Source organism: Triturus cristatus, chromosome 7, assembly GCF_964204655.1.
Source record: "Triturus cristatus chromosome 7, aTriCri1.1, whole genome shotgun sequence".
NCBI classification, from domain to species: domain Eukaryota; kingdom Metazoa; phylum Chordata; class Amphibia; order Caudata; family Salamandridae; genus Triturus; species Triturus cristatus.
The window spans coordinates 1,441,004,309-1,441,026,005 of NC_140590.1; the positions used below are offsets into that span (position 1 = coordinate 1,441,004,309).

Genomic DNA, 21,697 nt, shown 5'->3' on the forward strand with positions numbered 1-21,697 from the left:
TAAATGATGCGGTGGTTACGGAATATATCGCAAATAATCACGTGGTTACAGAACACCACATCACCTCCCTCACCCAACACACCTAAACACCAACCTAAACACACTCTAAAACAATAAATCAAAATATCCATGAAAATGAGCAACTATGTACAAATTTTTTCAGAATAACAGGAACAATTTGCTTGGATAAAGAGAATGAAAGGAAAGACACATCTGAACATAATCTTGCAAATGGACTGGGTTCCTCCTGATCCATGTGGTCTCATACTTTGACTTTGTAATAAACCATCAACAGTGGAGCTAGAATCCTCACACTCCACAGGATAGTAGTTGGCCACGCTGTTGAGATTCCAGATCCTGTGATCACTTGTTCTTATTGCATTTTTAAACAGTTTTATGGCCTTGAACGGCTGACTAAATTTGAAAGCTTTACTCTCCTTCCTTGGGGACTTGATTTTTATCCAATCACATACTTGCACCAGTCTACTTAACAGCTTTCCACACATCATAAAGTTTCTTCCCTCTCACCTACTTCTCTCTCTCTCTTTTTCTCTCTCTCTCTCTCTCTCTCTCTAAACCCTTCCACTCCTCCCACCTGACCATCCACTTCTTTTCTTCTCTCATTCACCTATCCACGAACCGTCTCACAACTGGGAATCCATCCCTTAAACAAATGGAGTGGGGAAACACCAGTGGTGGAGTGCGGTTCCAAACGGTATTCTTTCACTTTCTTTCTCATCTCATTTTCCCAGCCCACCCCACACAGCAGGAATTGTTGCAAGCTCTCCTTAAGTACTCTGATAAAGCGTTCAACAACATAATTTGTTTCAGGGTGGTACATCGCTGCCTTCTTATGCTTTACGCCTCTACATCTCAAAAACTCTTCAGCCTCTTCAGAAGTTAGTTGTACCCCATTGTCTGTAGTGCAAGTGTGGTGGAAGGGGAACTTTCTCTCTCAAACAGATCTTCTAAAAGAACTATGATCTGCCTAGACACCACTGAATTTACTATCTTTATCTCCGGAAAACACAATAACATATTGATGCACACCATAACCTATTTGCACATGATTTCACCATGACAGGACCAAGAATGTCCAACACTATATCCACCCATGAACCAGAGGCATCTTCCCTCGGAACCATGGGTGGTGTCCTGCACTTAAGAACTTTATCGCTACACACACACTCTACACAATTTCTCACCTCCCTGTCAATCATCAAATCCATGGCCGGCCACAAATAAATTTCTCTGGCCCTCTCTTTAGATTTGGATAATCCCATATGACTAGCATGGGTGTATTCCACCAATCTTTTCTTCTTCATCAAAATCTTCTCTAAAATAGTCTTCAATCTCTGGACTATCCTCCTCGTGCCCATGGCACACCTTCTAAAAACAGTCTGCTTGTAATTTACATTCACCAGGCACACAGGGCACCTCAAATTCAAACTCCTTAATTGCCGCCACCCGTTTGTGAATGCGATTACAGACCAGATAATTTTTTTTCTTAAAAAAAACATTTTTAAGAGGCTTGTGATCTGTTTCAATTTCCAATCTGTACCACCATAGACATTTCTTGAGCTTCCTCACTGCCCAATGTACTCCTAAGGCCTCTTTCCAACAATGGAGTAATTGAGCTCAGCTCCTCTCAAACCCCGCAAGACAAGTCCTGCTCTGTCCGCTTGATGTCTGTATCAGAACTGCCCCCAAGACTTTCAAGCTGGTGTCTGTCACGATCAAAGTTTTGTCTTTGGTATCAAAACTTCCCAAGTCTGACACATTTTCCAAACTGGTTTTTACATCTTTAAATTCTTGCTCACTTGACTTTCACCAGACAAATTCCTTGCCTTTTCTGAGTAGAGCCCTCAAGTATGCTGTTCTTTCGGCAAACCTGGGAATAAACTTCTCACCACATCTAAAAACACTTCCCATCATATGAACCCCCCCCCCCACTTCATCATCCTCTCTGGTGTGTAATACAATTAAATAACTTCTTGAAGTGCTGGGCTTTAAAGTTAGCTGACATCAAAATTCTCCCTGCAATATCAATTGATTGCTGCATATGGACAGCTTCCTGCCCTAACCGAGCACACCATTTACTAACTTGTGCGGCCAGATCATCCTGTTGTACATCGATTAGTATACCATACAATACCCCTATCCTTGCCCTTCCTTTAATTACCTCAACTAACGATTTAGTAATCATTCCCTCCTGCTTATAATGTTTGAATAAAAAGTCCTGAATTTGCCAATACTTGAAGAACTCATTTTGTTGCAATCCGTATCCGTCAACTAGATCTGAGAATGAGGCTAATACACCACCCTCAAATAAGTCTCCTAATTGCCTAATCCCCTTAACCCTCCATATCTCCATCCTTAAATCCCAAAATATAGCAGGGAGTGTAAGCGTCAAATTTATCGGAGAGTAATAACATATCCATGGAATGGCTAACATCTTTCAAACTGATTTCCAAACCATATATGCTGCCAACAAACCTTAAAGCGTGTTTTTTTTAAATAGCTAGGCTCAGAGAGCTTAAATAGACACATTTCTGACCTCCGCCCCCAACAGCATCTGACATATTGATGGTGTTTCCGCCACTGCCACATCTTCCCCCGTTAACAATATCCGCATATTTTGGAGCAGACATGCATAATAATAAAATGTAAAATTTGGCACGGCCCATCCCCCCTGTCACCTGGTTGCATCATAAACTTGAACACCTGACGAGCTTTCCTTTGTCCCCATAAAAACCTATCACTTATAGATTGCACTTTCTGCTGTTGCATTCTAGTCAACTCTGGAGGCACCGCCCTAAAATAGTACATGATTTTGGGAAGGATACTCATCTTGAGCACATTGCACCTCCCCACCAGTGAAAGATGCAGGCGATCCAGTTGCTGTTGAATCCCAGAAACTATACCTCTCCAATTGACCTCAATTAAATCTTTCAGAGACATCCTAACTTTAATACCCAGATATCTGGCTTTGTCAGTTACCCGAGAATCTCCCGGGCATGCCATTTTAGTACATACATGCCATTTTAGTACATACAATCTATGTTTTGGTTGGATTCAGTTTATACCCTGAAACCTCCCCAAATGCGTAGGCCAGACTTTCTATCTCTGCAACTGCTTGCTCTGGTTCTGAGGTTGCCACCGCAATGTCATCTGCATAAGCTAAAGCCCGCACCTGATATTGCCCACATACCATAGAGGTAATTCGCTCACTCTGTTGTAACATTACCAGGAACGGGTTAATGTATTGTTGGAAAGGCGTTCGCCGGAGGGGGGTTTGATGCACGTCTTGCCCACCCCTTTGACCCACCTCTCCCAAGTAAGCCGAACCAGGCGCGCACACCCTGAGCTGCACTGTGAACAGAGGGACACCACACGTATTCTTTGTAGGACGATAAGTTCTTTTATCGATGATTTCAGGGATCTTTATGACCCAAAAGGCAAATAGTACAGCAGTGGCACAACGTACCACAATTCAGTCGTGGGGAACGGGGGTAGCGGGACAGTCTTTCAAGATAGTGTCTCTGTGAAATACCCTGCGGAAGCTCACAATCCTCGAGCTGGAGGGTGTCGTGTCTCTGGGCGATCTCTTATCGAGTCGTCCTCAAGGGGAGCGCCGCGAGTCTCTCAGCAGGCACAGGTGGTCGGAGTTCAGGAGCCGCGATTCCGTCAGCAGCCTCAGATGGTTCAATGCTGGGGGCCGCGAGTCGCTCAGCAGGCCTAGATGGTTCAATGCTGGGGGCCGCGAGTCGCTCAGCAGGCCTAGGTGGTTCAGGGTTCGGGAGCCGCGACCTCGTCCGCAGGGCTCAGATGGTTCAATAGCAAGAGGCCGCGAGTCACTCAGCAGGCCCAGGTGACTTCAGCGTTCAGGAGCCGCGACCGCGTCAGCAGGCTCAGATGGTTCCAGGTCTTCTCTGTCCTTGTTCCTCCGGCACCCCTTGTTATACTCCGCTGGTTCTTTGAAGTCCGGAGTGCTCGCAGAGGGGGGACTGGCATGACGGAGGGGGTTCGGCGGGATTTCCTGCCGCTCACTTCTTGGTCTTTTCAGGTGGGTCTGGGAGGGACCCCAGACGCTCGGTAGGGGAGGCGCCTGCTCCCCAGGGGCCTAGTGGCCGATTGAGTCCTCCCGGGGAAGGCGACCCGAGGTGTGACTGGGCTGGCGCCTCTGGGTCTGGCTCGAGGGTTCCCGCTCCCTCGGTTGGGCATGCGTGGTAGGGTGTTGAGTCTGTCAGGTCTCTGGCCGGCCCGTGGATCGGGGGTGGCTGGGGCGGCCGGAGTCGGGGATGTCGGGTCTTGAGGGTGGTTGCAGGTTGGCGGGATGATGGAGAGGGCCACGCCGTGAGGCCGGTCTCACACGCGTCCCCCCCAGCTGAAAGGCGGGGAGAACTACCCATCCACTGGGGGGTTCTCCTCGCCGAAGCGGAAGAACCGGGACAGGCCGTCGGCGTTGGCATGATCCGTCCCGGGGCGATGTTCGACAGTGAAGTCCATCCCTTGGAGAGAGATGGACCATCGTAGTAGCTTGGGGTTCTCCCCCCTCATCCGCATTAGCCACTGCAAGGGCCGGTGGTCCGTCTGTACTCGAAAATGGGTTCCGAACAAGTAGGGCCGCAGCTTCTTGAGGGCCCAGACTACGGCAAAGGCCTCTCGCTCTATAGTGCTCCAACGCTGCTCTCTCGGCAGCAGCCTTCGGCTGATGAAGGCTATGGGCTGATCAATGCCCTTGTCGTCGAACTGCGAGAGCACGGCCCCAATGCCATGTTCGGATGCATCGGTCTGGACCACGAACTCTCGGGAGTAGTCGGGGGCCTTGAGTACGGGAGCGGTGCACATGGCGGTTTTCAAGGCGTCGAACGCCTGCTGGCACTGGGGGGTCCACTGCACCTTCTGCGGAAGTTTTTTGGAGGTCAACTCTGTGAGGGGCCCTGCGATACTACCATAACTTTTAATGAACCTCCGGTAGTACCCCGTAAGGCCCAGGAAGGCCCGAACCTCTGTCTGCGTGGTGGGGGGCTCCCAGGACTTGATGGCCTCGATCTTCGGCTGGAGAGGGGCGACCTGGCCGCTGCCCACCTGATGCCCCAGGTAGACCACGGAGCCTTGTCCGAGCTGGCATTTGCTGGCTTTCACTGTCAGGCCCGCTTGGCGCAGGGCCATCAGTACTCGTCGGAGGTGCTGGAGATGCTCGTGCCATTGAGAGCTGAATACGGCGATGTCGTCAAGGTACGTTGCGCTGAACTCCTCGAGTCCGGCCAGGACCTTGTTCACCAACCGCTGGAACGTGGCTGGGGCGTTTTTCATCCCGAACGGCATGACCCTGAAGCGGTAGTGGCCATCTGGCGTGGAGAAGGCAGAGCGCTCTCTCGCCCCTTCCGTGAGAGCGATCTGCCAGTACCCGCAGGTCAGGTCGAAAGTGCTGAGGAACTGGGCGGCCCCCAGGCGGTCGATGAGCTCGTCGGCTCGGGGAATAGGGTGAGCGTCTGCGCGGGTGACCGCATTGAGCCCCCGATAGTCTACACAGAATCTTAGTTCGGGGGCGACCCCTGGGGAGGCAGCCTTCGGGACCAGAACCACCGGGCTGGCCCAGGGGCTGTCGGAGGGCTCGATGACCCCCAGGTTGAGCATTTTCTGTACCTCGGTCTTGATGCAGGTGCGGACCCGGTCAGGCACCCGGTAGGCTCTGTGTCTCACAGGCGGGCAGTCGCCGGTGTCTACGTCGTGGACACACCAGTCGGTCACCCTTGGAATGAGGGAGAAAAGGTCTGCGAATTGTCCGAGCAGCTGGCGGCAGTCGTCGGCCTGCTGGGGAGTGAGGGTGTCCGACAGTTTCACACCCTCCACGGAACCGTCCAGTTCTTTTGTGTACAGGAGATCGGGCAGGGGTTCAGTGTCCTCTTCTGCCCCCTCATCGGTGGCCAGTAGCAAACTCAGTTCTGTCCTTACGAAGTGGGGCTTGAGACGGTTTACGTGGAGGACCCGGAGGGGGTTCCGTGGGGATTGTACGTCGACCAGATACGTGACCTGGCTCTTCCGTTCGACCACCTTGAATGGACCAGTCCATTTGTCTTCGCGGGAGGGCCCCCCTTCGCAGTGCCACTGGGCCAACTCGGGCAGTTCTTCGGGTTCCATCGGGGCCTCTGGGGCGGAAGGTTCCGGTCCTTCCCCTGGGTTAGTGTCTCCTACTTCCTCGGAAGGAGGGTTGTCTGCGTCTGGTAGGGGGTCCCTGTTCTCGGGGAAAGTGTTCGGCAAGAGGGCTTCACCGCCCTTGGAGGGGGCCACTCGTGCGGTCATGGAGCGCGTGGTGGCGCAGACCCACTCCGGTAGGCCCATCATCTCTAGGTGGGCTCTTCGTTCCACCTGCCCCCACGGGGAGTTTTCCAGGTCGTTGCCCAGGAGGCAGTCTACGGGCTGCGAGGTCCGGACCGCTACCTTCAGTTCTCCGGAGACCCCTCCCCACTCGAAGGGCACCAGGGCCATCTGGCAGAGGCTCTCAGAATTGTCGGAGGATACGACCGGGCAGAGGGCCCCGGCTAGGATCTGGTCTTCTGCAATCAGGCTGCGGTGGACCGCGGTGACACTCGCCCCGGTGTCGCGAAGGCCCTCGACTCGGTGGCCGTTGATAGTCACCTGCTGTCGGTATTTCTCTGTGTTGGCGGGCAAGGGTGTCCCGGGGACCATTTCTCGATCCCCAAGGGAGACGTAGGGCCATGGCCGCCGGTTCCCATTCCTCGGAGTCTTCCATTTCTTCCCCCAGAGCCACGGAGGCCATCTGCCGGGTCGTGGGGTTGGTCGTTGTGGTTCGCTGATACTGGGGACACTGGGGGTCATTGGCGAAGTGTCCGGGCTGCTGGCAGCGGAAGCAGGTGATCCTAGCTCGTGGACCTGGTCGTCCTGGGGCTCCGGTGCTGGCTGGAGACTGGGCCGAACCCGCCGTTGGTGGGCTGCTGGGGGGGCTGGTGGAGGACCCCCCGGCAAAGTCTCTTGGTCGGCCGTGGTTCCCTCCGCCCCTCTGGCGGGGGGGACCCTGACTGTTGCGGCCGTAGTCCCCCACGGGGCCCCGGGTGGCCCGGGTGTTCACCCAACGATCAGCCTCAGCGGCCAGCTTCCGAGGGTCGGTGAGTTTACTGTCTAGGAGATGCTGGCGCAGTTCTATAAAGCAATTGGCCGCTAAATGTTCCCAGGCGATCAGATCGAACAGTTCTTCGAAGGTGGAGACCTTGCTGCCCTTGATCCATCCGTCCAGAGCTCGGCTGTAAAAGTTCCCGTATTCGACCCACGTGGTGCCCGGTATCTTTTTGCAATCTCGGAACCGTTGTCGGTACATTTCGGGGGTGAGTCCGTACCGGCCCACGAGGGCTTCCTTCATGTGGCTGTAGGAGTTCATGACCGCGGAGGGCAGATCGAGCAGAGTGTCTCTTCCTTCGCTTAAGAACCGGCCCCATAGGCCAGCCCCCCAATCCTTCTGCGGGACTCGGTGAGAGGTCATGGCGACTTCGTAGGCTTTAAACCACTGCTGGATATCATCGTTCTTATAATACTCCTTGACCACATCCTTGGGGATGTGGACTTTGGTTTCCCCGGCGGGAGCGGGCTGGGGATTCCCGGGCGGCTGTGACTTTTCGTGTCTAGCCCGCCACTCTATTTCCTTCAGGCCGCGTTCATGTTCTAGCTGGAGTTTCTTTTCGTCGTGCTCCCTTTGGAGTCTCTTCTCTTCGAGTTCCCCTTGTAGCCGTAACTGCTTGACGGCTAACTTCTTCTCTGCCAGTTTTATCTCTCCCTCGATTTTTAGTTTTGCCAGTTCCAGTTCGTGGTTGCGGCTTCTCTCTCGGTCCGCTAGTTACTCGGCGGACAGGTTCCTCTCTGGCCCGTTGTTTCTCGCCGGGGTGCTTGTTTGTTCATGGGTAGAGTCTCTTTCCGTTTGGGTCGGGGGCGCCCCCGTCTCGACCCAGGCTTTCAGTACTTTCTGGTAGTCTTCCTTTGTGCTCAGTCCGGTGGTAGCGATGCCAAGGTCTTTGCAAAACTGTTTTAGTTCTCTATGCGTGTAATAGTCCAATTGATCTTCTCGGAACGGTGAGCTTATTTCGGTACCTGTGGCACCCAGGGAGGTTTCTCCTTCCATTTCTGTTTGGTAGTGCGTCAGTCGTTTACTGCACGCTCTCCTTCGGTGTCGGCTCGGATCCCGTCGTCTGCCACCAAATGTTGGAAAGGCGTTCGCCGGAGGGGGGTTTGATGCACGTCTTGCCCACCCCTTTGACCCACCTCTCCCAAGTAAGCCGAACCAGGCGCGCACACCCTGAGCTGCACTGTGAACAGAGGGACACCACACGTATTCTTTGTAGGACGATAAGTTCTTTTATCGATGATTTCAGGGATCTTTCTGACCCAAAAGGCAAATAGTACAGCAGTGGCACAACGTACCACAATTCAGTCGTGGGGAACGGGGGTAGCGGGACAGTCTTTCAAGATAGTGTCTCTGCGAAATACCCTGCGGAAGCTCACAATCCTCGAGCTGGAGGGTGTCGTGTCTCTGGGCGATCTCTTATCGAGTCGTCCTCAAGGGGAGCGCCGCGAGTCTCTCAGCAGGCACAGGTGGTCGGAGTTCAGGAGCCGCGATTCCGTCAGCAGGCTCAGATGGTTCAATGCTGGGGGCCGCGAGTCGCTCAGCAGGCCTAGATGGTTCAATGCTGGGGGCCGCGAGTCACTCAGCAGGCCTAGGTGGTTCAGGGTTCGGGAGCCGCGACCTCGTCCGCAGGGCTCAGATGGTTCAATAGCAAGAGGCCGCGAGTCACTCAGCAGGCCCAGGTGACTTCAGCGTTCAGGAGCCGCGACCGCGTCAGCAGGCTCAGATGGTTCCAGGTCTTCTCTGTCCTTGTTCCTCCGGCACCCCTTGTTATACTCCGCTGGTTCTTTGAAGTCCGGAGTGCTCGCAGAGGGGGGACTGGCATGACGGAGGGGGTTCGGCGGGATTTCCTGCCGCTCACTTCTTGGTCTTTTCAGGTGGGTCTGGGAGGGACCCCAGACGCTCGGTAGGGGAGGCGCCTGCTCCCCAGGGGCCTAGTGGCCGATTGAGTCCTCCCGAGGAAGGCGACCCGAGGTGTGACTGGGCTGGCGCCTCTGGGTCTGGCTCGAGGGTTCCCGCTCCCTCGGTTGGGCATGCGTGGTAGGTTGTTGAGTCTGTCAGGTCTCTGGCCGGCCCGTGGATCGGGGGTGGCTGGGGCGGCCGGAGTCGGGGATGTCGGGTCTTGAGGGTGGTTGCAGGTTGGCGGGATGATGGAGAGGGCCACGCCGTGAGGCCGGTCTCACATGTATATAGCAAATAACAACGGAGAGCAAGGACAGCCCTGTCATGTACCCCTAATGATGTACACGGGCTCTGATTCTCTACCCATTACACAAACCCTGGATCGGGGTGATTTATACATAATTTGTATAGCCCTAATATGGCGTGGCCCAAACCCTGTCTTCCGCATGACAGCCCATAAAAGCGGCCAGGAGACATGGTCAAACGCTTTACCCACGTCAAGAAAAATCAAACCTAACCTGCTATGATGTGTATTAGCATAATCTAGCAGGTAACTACTCTATTTATGTGATTGACCGTGCTCCTGCCAGGTATAAATCCATGCTGATAAATGGATACCAAGGGTGTGATTACTCGTGCCAGCCTTGTTACAAGTATTTTCGCATACACTTTGCAATCCGCGTTTAACAAGAAATTGGTCTATATGACCCTGGCAGATTTGGGGGCTTATCTTTCTTTTTAAAAAACACTATATTAGCCTCGTCCCATGAGGGAGGCGGATTCCCAGATTGTGCCTCTTGAAATGTAGCCAACATATCTTCCTTGAGTACTTGAAAAAGCATTTGATAAAACTCAAGTGACAGCTTGTCTGGTCCTACCGCTTTACCACTATCCAATGACCCTATTGCCTCCTCAAGCTCCTCCATAGTTATCGGGGCTTCCAATAGCATCTGCTCTTCTCGTCTTAACCCCACTAAATCCAAGTGTAGACAAAATATCTCTATGTCTTGCTCATTACATTCACTCTGTGTATACAGTTCTTTATAGAAATCATAGAATACCCCCAAGATACCCTCCATAGTTTCAACCGTATTACCAGCTATATCCACCAGTGCTGTTATTTTCTGTGAAGACTGTTTTACTCTTAACCTCTGTGCCAAGCGTTGCCCTGTGGCTTCACTATATTAATACCTATCCTTTTTGTACAACTTATACTGATGAGCAATTCCCTTACTCCATACCCAATTGATTTTAGCTTTACAACACGCAATCTTGGTTTGTATTTCCTTGACTTCTTCTCCCATCCTTATCACCTTTGTAAGTTCCTGCTCCGCATACCTGGGAACAAATTTGTAAAATTCTGCCATACCAGAAATTTTACTAACTCCTCCTTACCCTGAGGGGGTGGAAGGTTCTTGATGGCGCTCACCAACCCACTTTTGGGTCAAATACCAGATCCTGTGACTACATGTCTCAAATACTCGCTCTCACCAACACTTCACACAAACATCCATTGTGTTAAACAACACTAGTCCCAAACACCAACACATCGTCCTAGTAAACCTTCACCCCCTCTACACCTTTCAAAATCTTCTCCATGGCCCTCTGAAAAACAGATGAGGGGAGCAATTTTATCTGGTCGTACGCAAATGTTAAATCGAGTGATGACAAACACTTAGTGCTATTAAGTGAACACAGCATTTGGTTAATACTAGGAAGTGGAAAGCAATCCACCACAACAGACTTGTTGTGTTTCCTAAGGTCCACACATAGCCTGACCTCCCTATTGGCCTTGCGGGCTATCACAACAGGCACAAGCCATTCTGAGGCTTCCACCTCCTGAATAGTCCAGCTGTCGATCAACTTGTCCAGTTCTTACTTCATGCTTTCTCACCAATAACGGGATGCTCCTCACTTTGGCAATCTTGGGTTGACCTTTTTGTTTGAGTCTGATCGTATACACATTGCCTTTAAGACACCCCAGACTATTCTTAAATACTTCAGGAAAAATGTTCAACCACTCTTCTCATTCTTCTGATACACTCCCAACAGTCAGAATCTCCTTTATTCTGACATGGGAATTCTCATTAGGGTCTACGTAAACAAACAAGTCAGACTGGTGAATCAACTAATGGGAGAATCCCCTTTGATAGACACATACATATTTTCGGGTGTAATGCAATCCTTAAACTCAATAGTTCCGCATCATGCCCTTTAGGTTTTACATCCGGCTTCATCAGTCTAACTTACATTTTTAGGTTTTCTTCATAGAACATCTTTGGAATGAATGTTCTCTTTGCACCACAATCAAACAAAATCCAGACGGATTAACCATTAACCTGGATTGACTATAAGGAGCCCTCAAATAAATCCTCTTTTGTCTGAAGTGTTGTGAATTCCCCAACTATTTTATCATCGCCATCTCGTATTCAACTTCCCTTACCTTCTCAGTATTGTTTCCTGACTTGCAACATTTCTCCAAGTGGCCCTTCTTCCTACACTTCCTGCACACTGCTTTTCCACCCAGGACTCTCTTTGTAATTGGCCATATGAACTGCATTCCCACACCGAAAGTATTTAAATGAAAAGGTTTTTTGTGGGCTTGGCAACCGTCTTGTGTTTCTTTGATTAACATAGCTTTATCTTGTACAACTTTAACTGCTACACTTTCCGCCTCATCAGTAAGACTGATGCTACTTCGAATAACCTCCAAACAGGCCTTGGAATGCTCATGCACTATTGCGAGCACTTCTTGTAAGGATGTATTGTCCTTCTCCCAAATGTTGTCCTTTGCCTTTTCTAGCTGACACCCCAACATAACTTGTCTCGTAATCGCTCTTCATTGAAACCGCCAAAGCTGCAGATGGAGGCCAACCTGCGTAGTTCAGTCATACATCGCTTAGTAGTCTCCCCTTGGTGTTGCATCTTCTTCCCGAATTGGTAGTACTCAAGAACAATGCTCAACTTGGGAAGATAATGCAGGTCCAATTTTTTTAAACATTCCTCTTACTCGTTAAGGTTTGTCGGACCGGTGAGGAAGGTGCTCAAATACTTCCTGACCTTCAGAATCCAAGCAGTGCATCAGCAGTGACAATCTAAGTACATCAATGAGTGAAGTGCCACATACCCTTGCATAATGACTGAACACCTTTTTCCACTTCAGCTACGGTATTGGTGGATTGCCTGGTGATGCTAAAATTAATGGGGGTGCAGTGACATTCTGCATGACACCAACATGAAAGAACGAGTGTGTCTACAATGCGTAGAGTAACTAAGTGGGAAGAAGTATGAAGAAAAAGAAAAGAAAAAATATATGTATGCACAAACCAAACTAATTAGTGTCAGTATTCGACTCGATACCTGAGTTGCTAAAGACCCCACTGAAAAGTTCACATGGTTCAGATGTATTCCCAGGTAAAGTCAAAGTCTCGAAGGTGATATAACTGTTGTCCTTTTTTTGTTTCTTATTTACGAAAAATGTTTAGCAAGCTTAAGGAGCGCAGCGTTGTAAGGTTTTTACCTTTTCTTCTTTGTGTGCACTGTACCAAAATGCTATGTGTCATTCTAGGGGGGGTGTGTGCGCCGCTTTCAATATGGTTTTCTTAAGATTATTGTTCCAGATGCCGTAAACCAAGCACGCTCTGACTTTGCTCTCAAGCGTATGTTGTTGCTTGGTAAAAGGGAGCCGAGGCCATCCTACGTTGTTGCTTAGCAACAGGGAGGAAACTAAGCATGCTCTGACTACTCTCTTGAATGCCGCTGGGCAACACTTAGTCGAAGCAGTACACACCAATTCAGGTCCACTGAGGTATATGACCCCTTTGTTCGTGCACAATCAGACGCACTCGGAAGTCTCAACCTTTTAACGGCCACTGTCACCCAGTTTATTGAAAAAGCATTAAGAATACCTTTCTATCCAGCAAAGTATTGTTGTGGTGGTCATGTTGGGGCCACGCTGATCACAACAGGTTGATCTTCAATATGCAGTGAAAGTTCACATTGAATGCAAGAGGGTGATCCCTACTGTGCTGTAGAGGTTTGAGGTCTGCTTAATAGACCGCAAAGGACGTCGCTCATCGGCAATGTGAAAGTGGGGGAAAGCAGTAGTCTTTCACGAGAATGTTTCCACAACTCCTTTAATTTAAGTTAAGAGCATCAAAGGCCCCAACCACGCCGGCAGCCAAAGGCAGGTCAGCTCGTCACAGTGTTCCCAATCAGAATGCCTTCCTCATAATATTCAAGGGTTGAGTGGCAGAATACTGCATCATCACCTGGTTACAGAACACCACACCTTTCTTAATTTTACTCTTTATGACGGGCCAGTTTCCTGACTTATTGGTCCAGTCCTGATATTTCAGGCACCACATACTAAACTCCCAGCCCCACACCCACTTTTGTCTGGTGATACCATCAAGCTCGAAGTAACATTATTCATGTGCTTTTTGACAAACCTTATGACCGCACTGACAAGCAGTTTTTCATTGTCTTTGGGGTATGTGATGGGGGTATTCCATTTCAGGTGGTAATTTGGATCTCCAGATGCCGGTGCTAGGTAGTTGTTGGACGAGTGTTTTTATTATTATTGTTATTATTATTATTAATAATATTATTAATATTATTATTATTAGCAGTAGTAATAATAGTAATAGTATCAGAAGTAATAGTAGTATTGACCATTCCCATTTTTTTCAGGACAATAGGATTATGAAAAGAGAGGGATTTGGTTGTACAATTCCATTCTCTTAAAGAAGCATTAGCAAAGCCAATAGCTTATCTGTGTCAAACATTTGGCTTTGCCAGTGCTTGTGTCCTATGAATGGTTTTGAATAAAGTATAACAAAAAGCATTTAAAGAAACCTGCCCAAACTAGCTCATGCATGCATATCCATGGTTAGCCATCTTGGAATGGTTTTAAAGCCTATTTAAAGGTTTGCCCAGATCGTAGTACCCTTGAGGAATACAGTGAAGTCAGAGAGTCTGGAATGTCCAATAACAGTGCTTGCAAAACAAGGTCTAAATGACACTGAAGAGACCAGTAGATGCTAAGGGATGGCTGAAAGCCCCTCTATGTATGCACAGGTATGTATTTGGTTGGAATTTATGGAAAACAAAAGGTCTTGGCTAACAGAAGACCTAACAAGCAGACTGTGCAGATCATGCCCATTTTTTTAGAGATGAATGGCAGTATTGGCCTAGTCTAGTCTGGTAAGAAAGGGGCATATTAGCAAGGGCTGGCGATCAAATTATCGCCGCTTTAGCGTCCGTTTTCAGGTGAAAAGCGGCGATAATTTTATCGCAGTATTAGCAAGGGCACGCTAGCACGTGTTTCCTTGTCTTAGTGCCCGTTTCACTAACGCCATGCATCGCATCGCTAATGAGATGCAAAGTAGGCATTCCTGGCTAAACTGCACGGGTAAACTTCGCTAAGCCAGCTTCGTGATATTTACAACATGCCCCGGACCCGCGAAGCGATATTCAAATTTCGCGCTAGGCACCCCTTAACGCTGGATTCTAACGTCTGGTATTTTCTTGACTACACTATGTTTACTATGGGAGGTGGAATCTAGGGTTGAGGCCACAGGACCCTGTCATCAAGCTTATCTCCATTTTTGCTGGATTATCGCTGGTTTTACAGCGATGTTGCCCCATATTGCCGGCTATCGCTGGAATTATTATCGCCAAAGCGCTAAGCGTTGTTGATGCAGCACAAGCCTTTCAATAATTTCCAGCGATAGACGGCGATAGTAAAAAAACACCCTAAGCGCCTTCAGCGATAATTATCGCTGCAGCTTGCTAATATGCCCTGAAATGAGGCAAGGTTGTTTGAGTTCATTCTCTGAATGTGTGCTTGGTTGACCCACACAATGTCCTTTCAATGAGGAGGAAAACGTGCTTTTGAAAGTCCACCATATCAACATATGAGTTTTACTGGGCAGGATTTGGTTGATGTGTCCTAGATATGAACATGATCATTCTCCACGTTTCTGAATCATACAATTTGTTACTTTCAGTATGAACAATTTGAAAGTACCATCGGCTTCAAACTCCCCAACCACCGAGCGTCAAAAAGGCTCTGGAAAGTCTGCATAGAGCACCACACATTTTTCAGGTATGAGAAAGATCTGCTAACTTTGCATGTGTAAAAAAGAACAGCATTACACGTAGATTAAAGAATGTTGGCAATCATTTTACATTACATTACTGCTTATTACTTCCCTTTGTGAATGTAAGAAGATGGGTAGTTATAAGAGGTGACCTGTCTATTACTCACAGCATCACTACTCAGGGTATGATGTTACCTCGGTGTACATTTTAACAGCTTTTAGGAGCTCTCCGTACATGACATGTTATACAGATAATCAGCTAGAATAAAGTCTAAACTACAATTCTAGATGCTACTTTTTTATAGTTTACCATGTTCCCCAACCGACTGGGCACAGTACTGACAGGCGACGGCAGAGGAATTGGTTTAGTACACATTTGTATTTTTGTTTTTTTTAACAAATGTTATGCTGTGAAGTTTTATTGGAGAATCTGGGTGGATCTTCAAATAAAGAAAATTACAATGTGGAATACATATATGTATATTTAAAAACATTTACAACTTTGTGTAGTTAAAATGTTTTTCTATGAGAGGTAAATGTGTCAATAATCTTGAGTCACACAAGTGGTTTGTGTATGTGCGCAAAGTTTCACTGCATTTCTGCCCTGGAATTCCAAATCACATCCCACCGAATTTGATCTACTCGCATGAGTACGTTTGTAGCATAGAACCACCTATTGTAACTGTCCAAAAAATTGTACACTCCGAAAAGCAGTGCTGTTGGGGAACTAACATACGCAAATAGATCTCGAAGTTGTGTGCTAAATATCCCGCTAAAAATGGTACTTCTGTTTGTTAGTCATATTACCATGACTCACGTCAATTGTATCTGAAAGAGACACGTTAGTGATAGATTCCTTACCTTAGAATATCCCCAGGCGTCAGACTGGATCCAGAAAGTTTTCGTCAGCAGTACCCCTGCTCGTCGGTAGGCGTCGTCGTGCGTCTCCGCGTACGTCACTGGCATCGTAGTCGCTGAGATGACGTCGGAGCTACGTAGACGCACCCACGCGCGCTGTCGTGAGTTCTTTCTGTTTCCGCGCAAGCAAGTGCAGATCCGAGAGAGAGTGATACTCCTAGTTAATATTTGACTTGGTTTCTGACTCTTGTTTTGTCGAGAAATCGACTTCTGGTGCAGTAGGGATGCCCAGGTTCAAGTCCTGTAGGGACTGCCGTCGGAACATGTTGGTGGCGGTCCCGCATGACGTGTGTCTCTTCTGCTTGGGGCACGCCCATAACCCCGAGATGTGTCCCGAATGTCTGGCCATGGCGTTGAAGGCTTTGCGGGAGCGTTCCCGTAAGTTGGTGGAGGCCCGCAAATCGGTTACGCGACACACTAGGTCCCGCTCCCGTGGGAGGTCGAGGGACCGGGCGCGGAGCCGATACCATCATTCGTCGGAATCAGGGACAGGTAAGTCGAGGCGCCATAAAAAGTCAAAGAAGCGGCGTCACTCTTCGTCTACCCCTCACCGGACGCGGGACACATGGAGGGGGCGGGTGGTCACTTCCCCGCAGCTCCGATGGAGCCTCTGTTGTTGCCTACAGCCTACCCGCCCTTCCCGGGGCCAGGCGCAATTTCGGAAGAAATACAGGGTTTCCTCTCCGCCATGGGCTGTTTATTTGCTCCATAGGGTCCCTGCAGAGCGCCTTCGGGCCCCGTGGACCCATTGGGTGGTTCTGCCCCCATGCCGCCGCCTTTGGCCCCGGCTGCGACGGCCAGATACCCTGCGGCGCCGTTGGCACCGGCCTCGGCGCTGCCTCCTGCGTTGGGGCCGACGCCAGACACGACGCTGTTGCCCCTGGGTCCGAACTACATCGAGCCTGGATTGGTCTATTATCCTCCGATTCCTATTCCAGGGGGTGAATTTATTCCCTTTCCCTGGGCCCCTCATCCTTACCAGCCTCTTAAGCAGACGGTGGACGAAGGGGAGACTGGGAGGGGTCTGGGGACCCTCTCGCAGCCCAGTGTGAGGATGAACTGGACTGGGAGGGCGATGTGGAGAGTCCTGGTGATTTGGATTTCTCTCCGCACCCTGGTACGCTGTCCTCTTCTTCCGTAGTTACAGAGGAGGTTGGGTCCTTTTCTGTGGTGTTGAATAGGGCGGCTGAGGCTCTTAACCTTGAGCTCCCATCGGTGCCTATCAGGACCAATCTCCTAATTGAGGTGCTAAGGCCGGCGACCTCCTCGGCGGGGCCCCTACTGCCCTTTAACGACGCACTTATAGAAATTCTGTTAAGCACCTGGAACAAACCTAACACAGGGGTTCCTGTGGATAGGGGTGTGGTGCGGGGTGACCCCGGTTTTCTGATGGATACATCTGCCAGTGGATTCCTCACCTTGTGAATATCCCCTGCGCCAGCAACATTCGGAAACTTTTGTAGCAGTCCACGCCGATAAGGTCGAAGACGACGTCACAGACACACGGCTCCACTCGCGACTCCGCTGAAATCACCGGCTCCATAAGAAGACCTCGTCAGCGTGATGACGTCAGTTCCCTTTTTTCCGCACCGTCGACGCCAACGGATTTCGGGAATCTCTCTCTGTAGCTATACTGGTTACTTTGTTTTTTGCTGGTTTCTCTTTGTCTTCTTCTGCGGAATGTCGACTAAGAAGTCAGGATTTAAACCCTGTCGTGAATGTGGGAAACACATGTCCATAACGGATCCGCATGACGACTGCGTGTGGTGCCTCTCATCGGACCATGATGTCGAGGGATGTTCTACCTGCTGCAAGATGAGTTCCAATGCTCTTAAGGAGAGGGAAGCAAAGCTCTTCATCGCTAGGATGAAGAAAGAAAAAAGAGGCCGGAGAAAATCAAGGTCGAGGTCGAGGTCGGCGTCGAAGTCGACTTCGGGGCATGCTTCCAAATCCAGGAAGCACAAGAAGAAGAGAAGGCATTCATCCTGATGTCACTCGGATAGGGATGCGGCTCCGAGATCGGCATCACCCTCCCGACGCCGTAAGGACTTTGTGTCTCCCGCACCTTTTCCGGATTTCCCTACTGGCCTGTCGTCACCTGTGGCTTCACCGGAACATTCCCCGGCTCCAGCCCCGGCTCCATCTCCGACGCCGGCTCCATCTCCGGTCCTGGCTTCATCCCCGGTCCTGTGTGAGGAGCCTCCAACCCCGAGTGAGCCTTCGGCTCCACTGAATCCACCGACGGCGCCTGTCGGCCCGAGTCCGGTGATGCCTGAGCAGTATCCTGCGTTTCCAGGACCAGGTCAGGACCCCACGCATTATCTTAATGCGATGTATGGGGTATTCTCTAGAGGCATGTACCCCTCTGGTGCACCTTTGGGTCCTATGGGTCCTATGGCCTTCAGTTCGGGGGTTCCGCAAGCCTATCCTCAGGCTCCCTTCATGCCATTTTTTCCGTCGACGCCGTCTTGGCATCTACCGGCACCGAGGACGTCGACGCCGCTCCCTTCTTCACCGGCGCTGACTTAACCTCGTTCGACGCCAGCTGTTCCTTTGGATCCTCGCTCGACGCCGGCTCCGGCGCTGTCGGATTCGGTCACGGAGCCGCCGACGCCGATTGTAAAAATCAGGTCTAGGAGGGAGGCTCAGAGTGCTGGATGAGCAAAGATACCTAATGGAGGAGGTAGAAGAAGGGGAGCTCATGGAATCGGATGATGTTTTTGAGGAGTTGAAGGAGGCTAGTGGCCTGGACTTATCTCCTGAATGGGAGATTACTCCTCCTTCTTATGCTCCTTCAAAGGATGTGGCGCCATACCATGCGGTTATAAGAAAAGCAGCTGAACTTTTAGATCTGCCGTTGCCTTCAGCAGAATTCAAACCGAACATCTTAACGGAAGTGCTGCACTCTCTCACTACTGTTTCTCAGCATTTACTCCCCTTTAACAAAGCCATCATAGGGCCAGTGATGGAGGTGTGGCGTAAGCCCTTTTCTGCTCCGGCAGTTTCTAAAATCATTGCCAGGAGGTATAGGGCAGCTCCGGGGGACCCAGAATTTTCAACTTCTCACCCATCTCCTGAGAGTCTGGTGGTTCAGGCGGCATGTTCAAGGAAATCTTCAGGTTTGTTTCCCCAGGTCCCGAATGACAGGGAGGCTAAAAAACTGGATCAGTCGGCCAAGAAGGTCTTTTCTTCGGCCAGCATGGCCCTTAAATCAACGAATGCCACCTGTCTCTTGGGACGCTATATACATGCTCTCATGGACTCAGCGAAGCAGCTAGCCCCAAAACTATCAGAGGAGGATAGGATTGGTTTTAATGAGGTCCTTTCGGATGCCCAGGCGGCTGCGCGTCAGGTGATCCAGAGTGGATTGGACACAGCTGACTCGGTAGCAAGAGTCATGGGATCTTCTGTTGCCACTAGGAGGAGTGAGTGGCTCAGGTCATCGGAATTTTCCCCTGATGTCCAATCAACGCTGTTGGACTTGCCTTTTGATGGCTCCGGACTCTTTGGCAAGAAGGCGGATGCTGCGCTTGAGCGTTTTAAAGAAAATAAGGCCACAGCTAAATCTTTGGGCCTTCAATCCCAGTCAAGGGGTTCGTTCTAGAGGTACAGGGGTTTCGGAAGGTCAACCTTTCGTACTTACAGGCAGCCCCAGCAGCAGCAACAGCAACAAGGCACTTTGTATAAGAGCTACAGAGGTAGACTCAGGGGTTGCTCTCGAGGTCGAAAGCACTCCTCCTCTTCCTCCTCCTCCTCAGCCCCTCCCACCACCGCAAAGCAGCCCTAGATCCACCATTCTGGATCATGTTGGTCCTGTGGGGAGCCGGCTTACCCATTTTCTACAAGATTGGGAATTGGTTACTACAGACATTTGGGTTCGAAATCTTGTAGAAAATGGGTATGCCCTTCCCTTTCGGGAATTTCCTCCAAATTACCCTCTTTGTCAAGGTGCTTGGTCGGAGGACCACCGCCTTCTCCTGCAGGAGGAAGTCCTGTCGTTACTAAGAAAAGGCATGATAGAGGTGGTCCCAGAGCAGGAGAGGGGTCAGGGATGCTACTCTCGGTATTTACTGATTTCGAAAAAGGACGGCAGGTTGCGTCCGATATTGGACCTCAGGATCTTGAATCTTTATCTGAAGCAAGAGAAGTTCAAGATGCTCACCCTTGCGCAGGTTCTTCAGGTGCTGAATCAGGAAGACTGGATGGTGTTGATCGACTTGCAGGATGCGTATTTCCACATCCCCATCCTGAAGTCGCAAAGGAAGTATCTCCGGTTTACGGTAGGGTCGCAACACTAGCAGTTTGCGGTCCTTCCCTTTGGTCTTACTACTGCACCTCGAGTCTTCACCAAGGTGATGGCAGTGGTGGCAGCCCATCTCAGAAGGTCGGGGATTTCAGTCTTCTCCTATCTGGACGACTGGCTGATCAAAGCGGAGTCGCCAGAGAAGGTGCTTCATCATCTGCAGGTTACAACTCAGCTGTTATACAAATTGGGTTTTTCGATAAACGTGCCCAAATCTCACCTGGTGCCCTCTCAGCGCAACCTGTTTATAGGGGCAGTACTGGACACTACTGTGTGTGGAGCATTCCCACCTCCGCAAATGATTCTCGACATACAGGAAATGATTCCTTTGTTTTACAATGGGGCGGTCGTTCCAGTCCTGAAGGTCCTTCGCCTGCTCGGTCTGTTTGCTTCCTGCATTCTGTTGGTCAACCATGCATGCTGGCACATGAGGGTGCTCCAGTGGTGCCTCCGCAGGCAGTGGTATCAGCACAAAGGAGATCTCAGGGAGTCTGTGAGGATCTCCAGAGAAGCTGCAGCGGATCTGTCTTGGTGGAGCGTGGAGGGCAATCTGTCTCGAGGAAAGCCTTTCCATCAACCTCCATTGGTGGCCACAGTGATAACGGATGCATCCACTTTAGGGTGGGGTGCGCATCTGGGGGATCTGGAGATCAAGGGTCTTTGGTCTCCAGAGGAAAGGTTGCTTCACATCAACCTTCTTGAATTGCGGGTGATACGTTTGGCACTCAAGGCCTTCCTCCCTTCCATTCGCGGTCAGTCGGTTCAAGTCCTGACGGACAACACTACCGTGGTGTGGTATGTCAACAAGCAGGGAGGAGTGGGGTCTCTTTGTCTCTGCAGAGAGGCTCTGCGCTTCTGGTCCTGGGCTCAGGATCATCAGATTTGTCTGATGGCAAATCATCTGGCCGGAGTTCTGAACGTGCGTGCAGACAGTCTCAGTCGGCAGTTCTCCGCCGACCACGAGTGGAAACTTCATCCGGAGGTGGTTCATCATGTATTTCGGATGTGGGGAACTCCTCGGGTGGATCTGTTTGCCACTCACGAAAATGCTCACTGCCCGTCATTTTGCAGTCTCCAGTATCCGATGCAGGGAGCGTTGGGGGACGCTATTCAGTTGAGATGGGACTCACATCTCCTTTACGCGTTTCCTCCCATACCCTTGATTCCTCGGGTTCTGAGGAAGATTCGCCAAGACCGGGCCCAAGTCATATTGATCGCTCCGGATTGGCCAAGAAGGGTGTGGTATACAGATCTTCTCCATCTCTCCTCATGCCCTCCGCTCCGTCTCCCTCTGAGGGCAGACCTCCTCTCGCAGTCGGAGGGGCAGGTTCT

The 21,697-nt window shown here is 50.4% G+C and overlaps 1 protein-coding gene across 6 annotated transcripts in view; it reads left to right on the forward strand.

Moving 5' to 3' along the window:
* EPB41L1 (erythrocyte membrane protein band 4.1 like 1) overlaps nucleotides 1-21,697 on the forward strand; it is a 595,815-nt gene that overhangs the window by 464,115 nt on the left and 110,003 nt on the right. For all 6 annotated transcript variants that reach the window (XM_085619170.1, XM_085619173.1, XM_085619172.1 and 3 more), the window contains one exon: nucleotides 15,052-15,149. In XM_085619170.1, the coding sequence (XP_085475296.1) occupies nucleotides 15,052-15,149 (98 nt within the window). The remainder of the gene's footprint in view (nucleotides 1-15,051; nucleotides 15,150-21,697) is intronic.